At 41.1% G+C, this 16,103-nt stretch overlaps 1 protein-coding gene across 3 annotated transcripts in view; it reads left to right on the top strand.

The window, feature by feature from the left end:
* Positions 1–16,103, top strand: part of plxna2 (plexin A2) — a 159,063-nt gene that overhangs the window by 28,155 nt on the left and 114,805 nt on the right. For all 3 annotated transcript variants that reach the window (XM_005918898.2, XM_005918897.3, XM_042219343.1), the window contains one exon: positions 1,476–1,658. In XM_005918898.2, coding sequence (XP_005918960.1) covers positions 1,476–1,658 — 183 coding nt within the window. The remainder of the gene's footprint in view (positions 1–1,475; positions 1,659–16,103) is intronic.

Below are 16,103 nucleotides of genomic sequence, written 5' to 3'. Positions count from 1 at the left end.
CCCATCTGATTCATACCGTCTGTGTCATCAACTTGTGTTTAAGAGAAGCCTAGAACAATTGCATACAGTACATTTGATGTTATCACCACATGAGACATGAAAATGTTAACTCACCAGATTGTTTTTTTTTTTTTCTTTTTAAATACTGCAGTAGTACTCCATAGCACTCTGTGCTATTTTGGGCAAAGGGAATAAAAGGAAATGCCACAAAGTGAGGGGCGTGAGGATACAAGCGGAGGCGATTATTCCCCTTCAGCGTTATTGCTCTGTTCATGAAAATATATGTAGAAAGGTTGTACAGCCACTGTGTGAGAGACAGAGCTGCCTTCCACACATTCTCAACACAGTCTGCTTAGACCATTCTGACAGTGAAAAAGACAGAAGCAGGGATAGAAAGGAGACGGATGAGAAATGTGAGAGTAAGAAAACTAATGAGTAGGGGCTGTAAAAAGGGGATATATATTTAGAATTTGAATAAGATACAGTTTGTGAGCAAGGGACTATACACATGTAATGCTTGCCTGGCCATTTCACTTTAGCCTGCATGGCACATTGAGGCCAATGATACTTGGTGACTGTCAGCTGACCTGATTCAACACCAGACAGATCACTGTCTTACTTCTTATTCACCTCCTCCTCATTGCCTGTATTTTCATATGTTGAAAGAACAAGAAGTTTTCATTCTAAGCAGCTGTCTTAAGGCCCAAATTTTCCTTAAGAGCTGAATTTAAATTCACTGAGAATTCACTATAGCAGTTGTTTTCTAGTGAATAAGTAAATGTTATTAGTGCTTCTTTGGTTACATGCACATTTCTATGTTGCATAGTTATCACGCATTGTGCTCGCTAATGCCCACTGTTATCGTGCAATATGTGTATTTCTGCTGTGATGTTGTGATAGGCCAGGGTAATGAGCCACAGTGAGAGCAAGGTGGAGCTCAGTCGGGTGGAGCTGATACATATTCTTTCTGGTGTGCCCGAAAGAAAAACGTTTGTCTGGCTAAGAGACTCACGTGAGCAATTCCTCCTCACTCTGACCTTCCTCTTTCCCTCAGGCTCACCTCTCTCATCTGCCCATCTCAAACACTCTCTAACACTGCCACTATTTCCACAACTTTGGCCATCACTCTCGTGTTTCAGTCTGTCACCTTCATCTTTGGTCCTTACTGAGCTGTCTTGTTTTATAATGCTCTGTATCTCAGCCTCTCTTTACTGCTGTTGCCTCATCCTGTAAGTCTGTCTTTCTCTGGTGTATTTTTTTTCACTTCCTATTCCTACAATTCAATTCAGTTTAATTACATTTTATTTATATAGGGCCAAATCACAACAATAGTTGCCTCAAGGCACTTACAGTATGTTTAATTTTAAGGAATTCTTTGCTTAATGTCACATATTACCCTGATAATCATGATCACTATTTTTTAAACATTCTTGTTATTAATTTGTAATTCATAACCTTTTTTCTTCTGTCTTTAGCCCGTGCCCATTGATGACTCCTTCTGTGGTCTGGACATCAACCAGCCACTTGGCGGCTCTCAACTAGTTACTGGCCACACTCTCTACACTGAGACTCGGGACCGTATGACTTCTGTGACCTCTTATGTCTACAATGGCTACTGTGTAGCTTTTGTGGGTACCAAGAGTGGACGTCTGAAGAAGGTGAGTACCAACTCGCTTCCTCTTCTCATCCAGCAGTTAAAGGTCTCGTGTATAAGTTCTCTGCTTGTGTTATTACTGTGATACATAGGGAGTTATACTGCTCAATAGTCCAGAGGGGACTGCCACTGTGAAGTGGTCCTATTTCTGTGTAGATGGATGTTGGTCACAAGGAAACATAGCTGCTTAATATTTAATCCCAGCTGTCAAAGTGTCAGGGAGGTGTAATGGCAACAGCTAGCTCACTGTAGTGGTCATTACCAGTTCCTTGTTAAGTGAGCTCTAGTGTTGCACTGTTAAGTATCCTGCACTGAACCATTAATTTTAATAGGCACCTTTCTGCTTTGGCCCACTGAGAGCCAAGGGAAAGAGCCAGCCCATGCACTGAAATTCCTAGTCTTGGTGAGAGAATACAAAGGCTACAGAGGGTTAAGGGCTCCTGGCCAGTTAATAATAATAGATTTCACACCCTAGCTACAAGAAACATGGTATTACTGTGGATTTATATTTCACTGGGAAATCTACACCACAACTACGCCGTAATGGCAAATCCCTCTGAGACCTTACATTGTAACTTACGGTGTAACCTGACGTGCACCTCCATAGAAATGTGTCTACAAGTCTCATCAATGCAACTCACAACTATTCCGATGGGCTGTTCAATACTGTTGATTCCTTATATGCATTTCAGGCAACTTTTTCGCTGCAGTGGTTGAATTTTCAGTGAGAGAATAAGAATCATGATCTCAATATAAGGAATAATAATCATAGCATCAATAAAAGGATTTACACATGTTGGCAAATTCCTAGAGGAGGATGGGTGAAACTATTGGAATGGACATGAGAGAATGTGCAAAGAAGTGAAAAACATTCAGGAACAGAAGAAAGAAATTTTAATTGTTTCTGCTGGTTGGCACCACATGTAAAACACTGGGAGACAACTGCGTGGTAATTAACGCGTAATGTCACATGCATTAGTATAAATGTCAGCAATGATGTTGGCCACATATGTAGGTTATGTTACCGGCTCAGAAGTCTAAATCAGGCATGAGATTAAACTTTTGACTAGCTGGAATAAATAGTGCAGAGGAGAAGTGCTGTTAAGTGCCGCTCTGGGTTCTGGGATGGAGAGTTTGATTGTCAGTTACCTGTCTGGTAATATTGTGTGATATACTATATGTATGCATGGCTTTGGTTGAAATTTGAGTTTTTGGGTAGGCCTATCATAGTTGTCCTTTGTCTCGTGTCCAGACTGCAATTAGACAGCTAGTTGAAGGATATTGATAGATTTATTGACCTTGCTTCTCTCATTGGGCTGACTGTCTCAGTGTCATTCCGAGATCACAAATGTCAGGAGTGGAACATAAATGTCAGTGTCGTGGGTTATTTTGGTCTTCATTTTTCCATTATTAAATCAATTTACTAATCAGGCTGTTGTGTAGAGAATATTAATTTGACTTAACCCCCAGTTTGAGCTTTAAATAATGTCAACTTTTTTTTAACCTTTTCATCTGTTTCAATTATTTGCAACAGAGGAGTGTTTTCCTCACTCTGTTGCTTGCATATGGTGTGTGTTTGCCTGTTTCTTTCCACACTCTTGTCTGTACCTGCCGCTCGCAATCACCCATTTCCCTCTGCTATGTCCTTAGTCTGTTTCCAAATCCATGCAAAATAGCCTTCTGTGCATCTGTGTGACTACATACAGAGGCGTGACTGTAACCACAGTAACGCTAAGGTGGGGCAGGAATTAATCAGGATATGAGAAGCGCACCTAGACAAAAGGTACCACGGTCCAGTGGTCAGAATATAAAAAAAGCAAGCAGTCACCCACAGAGAATGATCCCATGACACACAGAATATGGTTTCACTAACAGAGCACATTAGAAAGTTCAAATGATGTGTTGTCTTAATATTTATGATTATAATAATCTTCTTACTATGAGGTGGCTGAAGTGAGAAAATAGTGGAAAAAGTTTAACTCTGTTAAAATATTCTCAGTAATGTGAATGAACTCAGCACGAGATTATATTAAGTGTAGAAATCAAAATGATGTCTGCCATAATGAAATATTAATTGTATATTTCTGTGACATTCCCAAAACTTAAATTGCATTTTGCGTTGTTAACTCAGGTTTTTACTGCTAAATAAAAGGTTGTGTTTTAGTGTGGTCTTGCTGTCAAAGTAAGTTTGGAGGACTTTAATTGAACCTAATTTGCTTTTGATCGCGTGAGAATATATGCACTCTTCTGCTGTGCAGAAATTTGCAAGCAGATGTGCTGTTGGATAGTGAAACGTGATGATTTGCATGAACGCAAATGATCAACAATGTACAAGCTCTGACTGCTGGGAGAATGACAGAGAATTGGGATTCCCCTGTAGCAATTTGCAGCAGCTTAAAAAAAGCTGTTTTCATGTATAATGACTAATTAGTAATTAAGAATAATCAGTCTGTCCGAAGTATGCATTGTTTACACTGAATGTTATTCAACACCCTGGCTATCCCCTCCACCCCACCCTTCTCCCAGCCTGCCCTGCCATGCCGTGACACAGGGAGGGCAGAGGGATTGGGTGACCTAAAGAGTATGAGCTACAGTTTCCTCTGCAGAGGGATGATAAGCTCCTACAGAGTTGCATGAGACACCTACATGGAGTAGGATGCTGGAGGCTTCCTGCAGATCTGAGCATGACACAGCTAGGGTGACAAGATTTGTTGCTTTGCTGGTGATACAGTGCTATACCTCCAGCTCTTTCATGCATCCAAGAAAGACAGACAGATGGGGAAAGGGAGGGGTGTGGTGCATAGGGATGCACGATTACAGGATGTGAGTGTGAGCCATGATGAGCAAAAAATAGGAAACAGAGTAGCAGGAATAGGCATCTTTAGAAGAAGAAGCAAGAAGGTACTAGGGGAGGGAGGAAGAGACCGTCGAAATGTGAATTTTGTGCCGCCAAAGAAACCAGGGCTGCACCACTGCTTGTAATTGGATTGGCTCCCTTCCCAAAGAATACCCCCTCCCCATCCTTCCACTCAATGCTTCCCCATTCAATCCCACTCCTCCTTCCCTCCCTCCCTCCATTTCCCTCCTGCTTTCCCTGCAAATCAGCTCCCGTATATGCTGCTGTTTCCTTGGCTTTGCGGGAACATGGCAAAGCATGAGGGATGATGTTGGTGGATATCGCTGCCTGTGGCAGGCTTTTGTAGGGGATTGATTGAGGAAGAGGGGTTAAGAGGGTGGGGGAGTAAGCAGACACCAAAGTAAGAAAAATGCATATATAGTGTGGCACACTGCAGGAAACAATAACACTACACAGGAGTCTCATACAGTGCTGCAGCAAAAAATATTCTGTCGTGATGTTAACAGAGTGTGAAGTCATTGCATTTTGCTGAGAGATGTGGGAACAAATGGGCATCTCATATACTTTATGAACTTAGAGAATTTCACTGCAAGCATAGACTAACACATAGTACTACAATGCATAAGCTGTGTGGTTGAATGTGTTGTGAGACTTCCATAAATTGGGTGTGGACTTCTGGGTGGTGTTCTTGAAGGCAGTGATTGATGGTGGAGGCCAGTAGGTGTTCACCTCAGCAGAAAGCTGTAGAAGACGCCCAGTACACCAACCCTTATGAATGTGTTTTAGTGATTGGAAAAACATTATATATCCCAGTCAAAGCTATCATTACAGATCTTCTAGTGAGGTGGTAGTCCTGCTCTTAAGTTAATGTATTATTTAAGTTCTAGAGCAAGATGTAAAGTAATTGTGTCCAGACTGCATATTATCCACATCAGACTCTATCATCTATGTTATCACGCTTATGTACACAGAAACCAAAGATGGCTCTGTGGGTTAACTTTATAAAGATAGGCAATCTGCTATGCAATTGGACACACATTACCCAAGAATTGCATCATCCAAGTTAAAACTGACTGTGTGTGGTTCACTTTTTGCTGAGGAGGAGGCATATCCCATATGGGGACTGGGATTGGTGGGAATCAACGATGGCATTGTGGAGCAGAGGAGCTGCGGAAAGCATTGCCTTTGATATAGATGGGGATGGAGGGCACTGCTGCACATGTAAAATTAGATGTTGAAAGAAGCCAGAACAAAAAATGAATGGGAAAGTTAAAGCATGTTCAGCAGAGGGGCATTCACGATTCCCATCTTAATTGGAATCAGTTCACAGACAATGAGAAGAAACATCCTCTATTCCTGTTTTTCTCACAAGCTCAACAGAGTTGTTGAACCTGGGACCATAGGGATGCATTCCCAAATGGTAGGCTCCCATGTATTCTAAATCCTGCAAAACTATTAAGATCCAAACAGGCTTTGTGATTACATTATGAAAAGGTAACTGAGTCATGAAGGATTGGCATAATCTGTATAGCTATTGTACTGTAGACTTTACAAACAGTAATTATCTTAGTAAATGTCGGCTAGTTTACCCTTCAGTGTTTTGGTTTGGATTAGGCGAACAAAAACCAAAAATGGAAAAGTTTGTTGTTGTTTTTTTTCTGTCATGCCCTGATGAATAATGGGGTAATTGGTTTGGATAATATGTTTTGTAGCTAAAAGAGGCAACTTAAAAGGGTGGTTCAGGTGTTTAACTGGACAAATGTCCTGTAGATCTGGTTAACGTAGCAGAGTGTGCGCAGCTTACTCACATGGCTCCCACAGTAGCCTGAAGAACAGCAGGGTTGTGTGTTGTGTAGACAGTGCTGTTGGGGGGGGGGGCGCTGAGGGGAACAGCTGATCACAGGGCATAAAGTATTCCAGACTTAAAAGGCTTGTAAATGCAAGCAGCTGCTACTACAGGGTCCTGGTGGACAAGTGACCATCCTCCCTCCAACCCCACTCTTGCCCTTCTATGCTGTGGTTACCTCGAACAGAGAGGGTGATCTTGCAATGAACCTCGGTGAATTATTTCTTGGATTTGTTGCTCTGAGAAAGAATACGATCAGAGCAACTTGGGTGTCTGGCATTATCAGCCCAGAGGTTGCTCACCTGTCTTTGTGTGGCCTGGCTTTGCCTGGCATGGATTTTTATGTGAAATTGATGGATTAGCTCAGCAAATTTACTCACTGCTTTCCAACCCTTGACTTTTGTTTTCACTGTAGCCCGGCTATGTTGTCTAAATAGTAATGCACAAGGATACTGGGGTAGTAATGAAGGAGAGAAAGAAAGTAGAACGGGTGGAAAAACTGAGTCGGTGAAATAATAATAGACACAAAGATGAACATCTAGAGTAAAAGAGGGAGAGAAGCACTAACTATCATTGAGGATGATGTCCATAGCAACAGCTGAGGCTCATGGCAACAACTGAAAGGAGGCCCATCCTGTTCCCCCAGGGGTACAAATTATTTTGAAAACAGAAGTGAGCCATCCTGTCACCTGCATCCCTTAAAACGCGCTAACACAGAGTGACTATGTGGAAATATGAAACCTAACCTCTTTTTATGAAAAATGTTCAGTTTTTGTTCATAATTGCAAAAATGAATTCCAAAAACCTAAAAGCACAGAAAATTAATAATTTTTACGGCTTTATTAAAGATCTTTGTAGTCCCTACACAACATAAATTAACCTCACAATACAATACAATACAAAGAAATACAATTACAAGTGAAAAGAACTGTCACAATTGCCACCAGGTAGAACTTATTTCCAGTCATCATAGTCAGTAATTGCTATTTCTCACTGAATGCTTTATATAATAACAATTGCATCACTTAGATTGAATAGTGTGTTCTACTTAATCCCAGACTGAACAAATAATTGCATTCCATTGTTAAATTATTGTTTGTTTTGCCTTGTGTGGTTAAAATTAAATGGAAAAACATCACACGAAATACACCTATTTATGGAGCAACTGACATTTTAGATAAAAAGTGGCATGTATGAGCGATTATTTAACTGATATTACAGCTGTGTTATGCACCTATTACAACCATCTTTGTGGGTCTCTCTCTCCTTGATTGCTGGCAATCTTTTTGATCACTATCAATACAGCCTCAGTTTCCCTACTAGAAACAGCTGGGAGCTTGGCATACCCTCTAGAAATCACTGTTGCTGGTCAAATAATTTTTTTCCTCCCAGCACAATTTCCAGCACATCCACAGAGAGGCTGGATCAAACCAACACAATATCCAAAACTGCGAACAGAGGCAAATTTAATTTGTGTAGCTTTTGTGTGTGGTAGCTGAGAAAGGCTATCTTTTTTACAATTTCAAAAAAAAGAAAAAAAGTACAGTAAAGCTCTGTTCTGTGGAATAAAACTGTCTGATCAACAGCAGGATATTGGGGGGGGGGAAGGAACTTCAGCCAGGACTGAAGAAGTCCTCTGTTGGGTGGTTATTGAGACTATAAAACGAATTTCATTGGCATGTTAAATCTGGAAGAATCATATTTTTTGTATTCTGTTTATTTTAAATGATATATTTGTGTAGAGGCTTTGTATCTTTGGGTGTAAAGATGGTTGCCATAAATGTTTAATTACCACAACCATCTCTCTAGTCCAGCTCAACCCCAGCTTGTTTATGGATTTTTGGACTGGCAGGATGCCTGTGTGACCTTTTCGATCCTGGCCTCTACTTGCTCCTGCCCAGTCTGTTACCCTGAGCCAGATAAAGAGGTGGCCAGCGGCATCCCCAGCCTGCAGGAGCAGGCTGTGCCTTTCATGGCTCTCTTTAGAGCACAAGCTTCTCTATCTGCCAGACCTGGTCGAGGCTTCCCTAAACACTTCACTGTTAAAAGGCCAGCAGAAGACCAAGAGCCCCTGCTGTTCCATTCATCTGAGCTTTATATCTCTTTTTTTCTTTGTCTGCCTGATTTACTCACTTTCTGTCAGTCGTTCCGTCTCATTCCCCCTGTCTTTTCATAGCAGTGAGTTAAATGTAGCCAGGTCAGTCAGCTTGGTTTCTGCTCAGTTTTTTTTCTCTTCCCTCTCATGTCTCGCTTTCTACCCCATTCTCTGTCTCAGTCTCTAACTCTTTCTGCCACTCTATTTTTCCTCCTTCTTGCTGCTCAGACTTTTACAATGACACAGCCTACCCTGCAGTGATCTCATTAATCACATTCAAACAGCTCTATGTTGCTTTCTCTCCTTCCATGTGTCTCCCTCTCCTTTCACTTCCTCTAATTGCCTGCTCTTTTCTCTGCCAGTGTTTCGAAGGAAGTGTTTTTCATTATCTAACAACAGGAGACAAATACTCATGCAGTGCATACATTTTACAACAGATGAATTTTATACATGTAGGCTTTATTTAGCCTAAAGGTATTCATTCACCTATGCCAAAATGTCATCTGAATCCCGAAAGAGACAAAGTCTGATTCACACATGTCCCTAAATGTGTTGTGCACTACTTATTTATTCATTTGCCATTGTCTGAACAGAACTTTTTTTGTGAGACCTTTCATTAGCAATGCATTTTATTACTATTATTTAGGAGACAAATATTCCCCGTAGAGTGTGTCCCATAATTGGACTAACTTCACAAGTGAGATTAATTAACCCATTGTTGATTAGAGCCACTTTTCACTGGAGACTGTCGAAAGAAAAAGCCTTGCAGTAATCTAACTTCTTCAGCATGTTTTCCTATTGATTAGGCTTCAAATTATGTTAATGGCGGAGTTATGTAGCTTGAACTTTTTGTTATGTTTAAAAACTCTCACTTTTAAACTTTTGTTTGCATGGAGAGCTGTAAGTGAAGTCTGTTTCATTGCTTTGTGTGACTTTTATTAATGTGTGAAGCCATTGTGCTGTTAGGATTAAGAAGCCACATCAAACGCAGATCTGTGTCTTCCAGAATACACAGAAAGGTAAACAAGTTGGGAAAAAGCTGAATGTTCTCTTCATTTCTAATGAATATTGTATTTTCCAAAATTTCCAGCCAATTGAATTTGTAATATAAAACGCACAAAAATACTGTATGTACAGAACATGAGGGCGCGTTGGGAGGCAGCTTATCCCAGCCTATCAGTTTTAGCTGTTTAGTCTGCTGCTAGTGTAGGCACCACAGGGAGAACATTTGAAATTCATAGAAATAGTTATCAGTTTTTGCTATTGATCTGTTACTCTGGAAATGGTATAGTATGGGTGTAAGCCTTATTTATTTATTTTCTTTTTGCCTGAGGTATGAATTTCTGAGATGAAATGTCTTCCAGTAGTTCCACCAATCAAAGAGGAAAATTTTCTCTCTGCTGAATGAACTTTAAGTATTCAGCACTTGACTTGTGTCCCTTCTGCAGCAAGTGTGAAATGGAACACAGTTCTTTTTTTCTTCTTCATTTTCTCCACTGACCTTGCTGAAATAGACAGGCAGAAAAGGACGGCTAGCTAAAGAGTAAACATCTTTAGGACAGAATGGCGAAAAAAAATAGAGAAAATAGATTAGCAAGCAACATCTGTCAAAGTGGATGACTGGCTCAGTGCCAGGCTTTATTGATTTGCTTTACAAAGCACTTGAATGGGCCAGATAACTGTGATTAGCCAATTCATTACTGCTGGCTCTTAGAGTGGTCCAAAATTAGATAAAAGGGGGAATAGGAAGGACAGAGGGGGATGAGAGAAAACTTGTACTTTGTAAACTTGAACAGAAACTCCAGCAGTGACCCACTATAGAGGGAATCTTTTTGAAGTTCGTGGTGAATTTTCCATATTTTACATGCATCTTAATGATCGTCCTCATTAGAAGCAGTTAGAAAATTAAAAAAAGAAAAGAAAGCCATGCCTTGTTTATGTGTTTGATATCATGCATAATCATTCCAGATTACACAAGCAATGAAAACAACATTCCTCTCATCTATTTTGCAAATGTGTACTTCCATTTCAATAAGCTTATAGTGCCAATAGATCTTATAAATGAGAATTGTTTGGGCTTTGATGATATACTAAACCGTTGTCTATGCTGAGGCAAACTGAGTGTGACAGCTACTAATGTTTCTGTCTGATAGTGAGACAGCTTTACTGCTTCTACTTCATACAAGACAGCAGCAGCTATCAGTTCCTTTAGAGTTAGGCTCGTCCTGGTGACAGCATTGTTTAATGCATTTCTGTGATCACACAATGTTTACAGGAAGCTTTAATGGGCGCTACACAAATCATTTCTTTGATACATGCTTTTAGTCATTGAATAGTCATCTGCTTATCATACATTATGGACGTTATGACAATAAAAATTGGGGATTGTAGTAATGTGCCTCATTCTTTCTTGTTGTGACATTAAATACCACAGCTGTCCGGTTTCCCATTGAGGTTTTGCCTTTTGGTTAAATCTCTGACAGTGAAGGATTGAGGCAAGCAGACCCTTATCGTTCACCCTTATTTTCCTTTCGCAATGATTTCCTTTTTACATTTTATTTTCTGTGCGCAGTGTAACTCCCAGAGTTCTCTGTCTTTACTCACTCTTGCCCTCACACTTTTCATCTCTCTTCCTTACAACAAGGCTGTCAAGTAACTGCACCTAGCCATCAGCCTAATGAACAGTGATACAGTACTAATAGCATGTGATAATATTTCAAGCCACTGGTAATCTCCGCTCACTCAGCCTGCTCATCACTTCTGAGACACACACTCACACCTATACACGCACTCACACAGGGCATCTCTTTTCTTGACAACTGTATGTCAGATCTTGGGCTCATGCTGTCATGAAACAGAGCTGTCAGCTGAGACTCCCTCTTAATAGTCCAGCTGTCCAGCAAAGAAAAGTACAGTCTTAATGCAAGCGGACATTTCTTTCTGCATAGCTTGTAACACTTTGTACCAGAGCGTCCATTCAAACGTCTTTTTCTTCTGTTTTAAAGACCCTGTTATCCATGTATCTATTTTTATATTACTCCATTATATCATACATTTTTCCACTCAAAATTCACAGATGAATTACTAATTTATGTCCCTAAATATTAATGAGTGTACAATGTACAACACTTTTAATATTTTAATTTCAGAGAGCAGACCACTTGAGCACAATGCTTTATAGTCACATAAAGATCATATAGAGTATTAGATGCTAGAAATATTAATTGAGAATGTACTTTAGAATGAAGAGAAACTCTAAAGCTATGTGAAATGTGTGAAATGTCAGAATGCATCTGTGGTTAGATTGCTTGACAGGTTCATTGTACAATGGAAGGAATGGAGAAAAGGTGCAGAGCTGCACATTATAACTGTGACCCAGACAAAACTGAGTACGAGGGCATATATGTGGTTTTTGAAAAGCACCTGTACTTCCAGAAAACCCATGTCAGGCCACTGAGAGAGCATGAACAAGGTCGCGATATCAAAGAACTTAGCAGGAGCCAGAGGCCTCAGCCAGCCATAGGTCATCTCAGCTACTGCTGTTATTCATTAAACACTAATGGTTAGCGGTTGGGAAAACATTATCTGGGCCTCTGGTAACTTGACTAATGCTAAGGGTCAGGGTCGGAGCCAGGGGTGAGGCATCCCAATGTGTGGTGACATGGGCCCACTGTGTCAGACTGGATTATTGGTCGAGGCACAGACATGATAATTTGATGGAATCACAACACAGCCTCAAACTACTGACGTTCCTAATTTTCACTCTGTTTAAAAGGGCAGTTAAATATTTCTGTTTTGGTGTAATTGGTAGCCACAGTGTGGTGCTGCCACAAGCAGCTGTTTGCTCAGTGGGGTGTGTGGATAGAGGTGGTGTGCCTCGTGTTTGTGTGCTTGTGCGTTTGAGCTGTATTAGTTGGCTGTGGCAATGAATCAGTTCGGTTTGTGTCATGTTTGGGCGTTGTAGGGCAAGCATTTTGTCAGCATCATTTGCATGTTGCGTCTCTGAGGTATTGTGCCTTTTAGTCTGCAATCTGTTTAATTTTGATACGTGCCATAACATAAGTGGTTCCAAGTTTGTTTACTGTGTGTTTTATAAGGTGTACACATGTTGATAATATTATTTAGTCAGGTGCACATAGAAGTTTTACGCAGTTATTTGTATGTGGGAGGTGTGCGAAAACTCCCTTGATCATACATTCAAAGACACTTGGTTTCACTCTATTTCAAGAGTGTTTCATCACATGAAAACGAATGCGCACACACACACAGGCAGACACACACAGTTGGGAAAGAGGAGGGGGTTGCCCTCTAACTGATTAGGAAACGAGAAACACTTGTGTCATGAGTTTTCACCCTAATAAGTCCAGATTGTTGCAGCTGGGTGAACATTTGGTTGCAGGTATGCTGTGTTTGGGCTGCAAGCTGGATTAGAGGAGAGAGGGGAGAGGAGGGAGGGAGGCGACTGTTGGGTTGGAAGGTGTGTTAGATCAGATGACTGTGTCGTTCTCCCCAGGATCATCAGCTGAAAGGGAATAGGACTGTGTTTGGGTTACACCATGCTGGTAGTGATGTCCTCTTTGAATAAGACACACTTGAACAAAGTACAGCTGATCAGATTAGTGTGGCTGATCAGGCTTCTCAGCAGGTTGTTGGCTCCCACTGTCTGAACATCTTGAGTAAGAAATGTTGTTAATTCTAAACACAATGAAGAACAAAGACAGTAGATTAAAGGGATATAGCAAGAATTTTTGCTGTTGTGTTGCAAATTCGTGTGCGATCAGTAGAGCTCTAGCGGTTAACATTGTAAACATCTATTTGTTCAAGGTTTTTTTTTTTTGTTTTTGTTTTTGTTTTTGTTTTTTTCCACATGCAATTTTCTCAAGGGCAAAAATACCCTTTCTGACAGAAGAGAAAAATTCTACAATGACCTGTGGGACTCAGGCTGAAACAATGGTAGTAGGATGAATTTTACCGTTCCACTTGTGCTGGGCTGTATTGTTAACTGTGCTCTTGTTACAAGGAGGAAATTGTTTCTGTTTTGGAGACCTGATGTATCTCTCTTCAAAGACTGAAAATCATTGAAACAACATCAGAGGAGCAGCAAACAAAGAATATCACACAATAGGCAGCATCTTAGTTTCACTCTCCATTTCTTTTCGATTTATTTTTTTCATATTCTGCTGCTGTGTACTGCTATCCACTTTTATTTTTTTCCTCAAAATCCAGTCCTCATTCCTGTCTCTGCCCTCTTCTATCTGTATTTTTCATTCTCCGTGGCTTTTCACCCTTTATCCATCCAGACCAAGTCACAATCCCTTATAAGGCCAAGGGAAGCCCCCATCTGGCCTCTTATTTCCCTATCAGATCTGTAGTAACAGACAGGATTTATACAGGATCAAGCCTGGAATGTGAGGCTGCCTCTCCGTCGGCTATGCCACAAACCCCGCTATGCTCTCTGCTCCGAAGCACAAACCTGGTCAAGCCTCCTCTTCTTCCCTCGCTCCCTCTGCTCTTCTTGCAGCTTCTCTAGCCTCTATTTTACCCACATTTCACCAAGCTCGTCTTCCTAAATCTCTCCTTTCTGCTTTTCCTTGTGTTTCTTCTTTCCTGTCTGTTTTTCTTCCCAGCTACACCTCTCATCTGCCAGTATCCTCCATTTCCAACCACGCTATCACCAAACGCTTACTCATGCTTCTCTTGTCTCGGCAGCATCTTAGCAAAGCACACATTCACGTTTGGGGACAGAAACACAGCATGCTCAAATGTTTGCTTGCTCTAAGTTTATAGCTTACGCTGAAATGGAGCCGCAGACGGCTCAACGAGAGACTAAGCCACATCTGAGACCAAGACAAAAAGAGGAATGCAGTAAAGCCAAACAGAACAACACCACAACAAACATTCTTAAAACAGACTCATAGGATCTGTGGTTAAAAGCTCTCTTTCCTTCAAAATCATCATTACAGCTCTCTGTTTTTATGTCTCTTTCTATGCTTTATGCACTCTCCGAGCCTGTTCCTCATTACAATTTGATGTTACCACAGGCTTTCTTCCCCTCCCTGCCGAGCTTTAATATGTAAAGTGTCGACTTTCCTGTGTGTGTGTGGTTTGGTTTGTTGTCGTAGTGAGTCTGTTTCTGATTAGGCCGGCTCTCACTAAGCCTTCCCTTTACTGCCACATTTGGGCCTTGCTTGGCAGTGGAACTTTTAGTGAATCTCATCCAGACCTTAATTGTTTTAAAAGGCTGGCAGACCCGCTTTTCTCTTTGGCTCTCCATTCTCTCTTGCATCTCTGCTTCCATTCCACCACAGATTCCTTTGTTCCTCAGTTCTCTCTCTGGGTCTGACACAAATGGAGGGATATAGGGATGAGAGGGGATCTCATATAGCCTATAATGCTCATCTCCACTGGGGCTTGTATGGCTCATTAACCTACGTTAGTCTCCACATGGCTCCATTAAAGAGAGACACCTGGCTCCCAAGAGCCGAACAGGGAAAAGACAAGTCCAGTGTGCTTTACCTTCATTGGCATCCTAAACACACATGGGGAAAGGACTCATTACACAGAAGAATTACACATTCAGGACTCCCTGACCTTTGTACTCCTGCAGCACTTCCTCTTTTGTGGCTACAACCGTCATTGATTCTGACATTTTATGTATTGTCATGTCAGCTGCACTGTAATGGGATCTGTATACCACACTGAAATGATGAGATCCACATTATATACAAGAGGCTTTCCAACAAACAAATAACAAGTAGCACTGCCTCTCGCTTTAAAGGAAATCTGAGTGTTGAATTTGAACGACACAGGAGAAAAGCTCCAGCACTTACACACAGCAGCTCTATTCAGCTGGAAGAGGCTGTAAGCTTTCGGTACAGTGGCAGTTCTCAGATTAACCCAAGTCCTTTTCAGAGCCAGGAAAGCATCAGTTACATTGCGGGTTACGCATTGAAATGTATACTCCCAAGTTATTGCCAGTGAAAAGCCTAAATCTTATTTGGGCAATGCTTCCTAAATCTGTGTTCTTGTCCCATGGCTGGCTCTGGTTAATCTGCTTGGTGGGGACTTAGCCTTTCTAATGTTCCTTCCATCCACCCCACAACACAGGGGATTGCTGAGATAAGCAGAAAATTTCCCCACACTATGACACCTGGCCAAAAAGTAAATTCCGTAAGTTGTCTTATTATGAAAACAGATGGACAGAGATGCAGGCTATCAATCTTTGTTAAATTTTCAGGATATACGGTAACTTTGTTCTTTGTTTTTTCTTTCTCCACCCATCTGTCCTACTCAGTCACTCCTTTATATTTTATTCCCCTTACATATCTCTTGACAATGCATTTCTGGCGCTATAGAGCATGGAAGTTGAACTGCCTCACTTTAATGTCAGACTCCATGTTTTCCGCAATACTGACCTCTTTGTCTTCTGCTGCCTGCAGTTTCAGTGTCGTCTACTCTTCATTTCTTCTTCTTATTCCCCAGTACTCCCTCTCACCCAGTGTGAGAAAGTGTGTGTGGGTGAGTGAGAGAGAAAGGGAGAGGGAGCGTGTTTGTTTCTGGCAGACAAGTGGATCTTAAGGAGTTACCATGACCTGGAACTATTTGTAGAATCTCTTTTCACCATTTTAACATTTTATTCCCCCCCTCACAC

The sequence above is a fragment of the Haplochromis burtoni genome, unplaced genomic scaffold, assembly GCF_018398535.1.
Source record: "Haplochromis burtoni strain Fernald_Lab_line unplaced genomic scaffold, NCSU_Asbu1 Contig_31, whole genome shotgun sequence".
In the NCBI taxonomy this organism is placed as follows: Eukaryota; Metazoa; Chordata; class Actinopteri; order Cichliformes; family Cichlidae; genus Haplochromis; species Haplochromis burtoni.
Note: the sequence above shows the minus strand (reverse complement) of the source record. Positions and strands in the feature narration are given on the sequence as shown.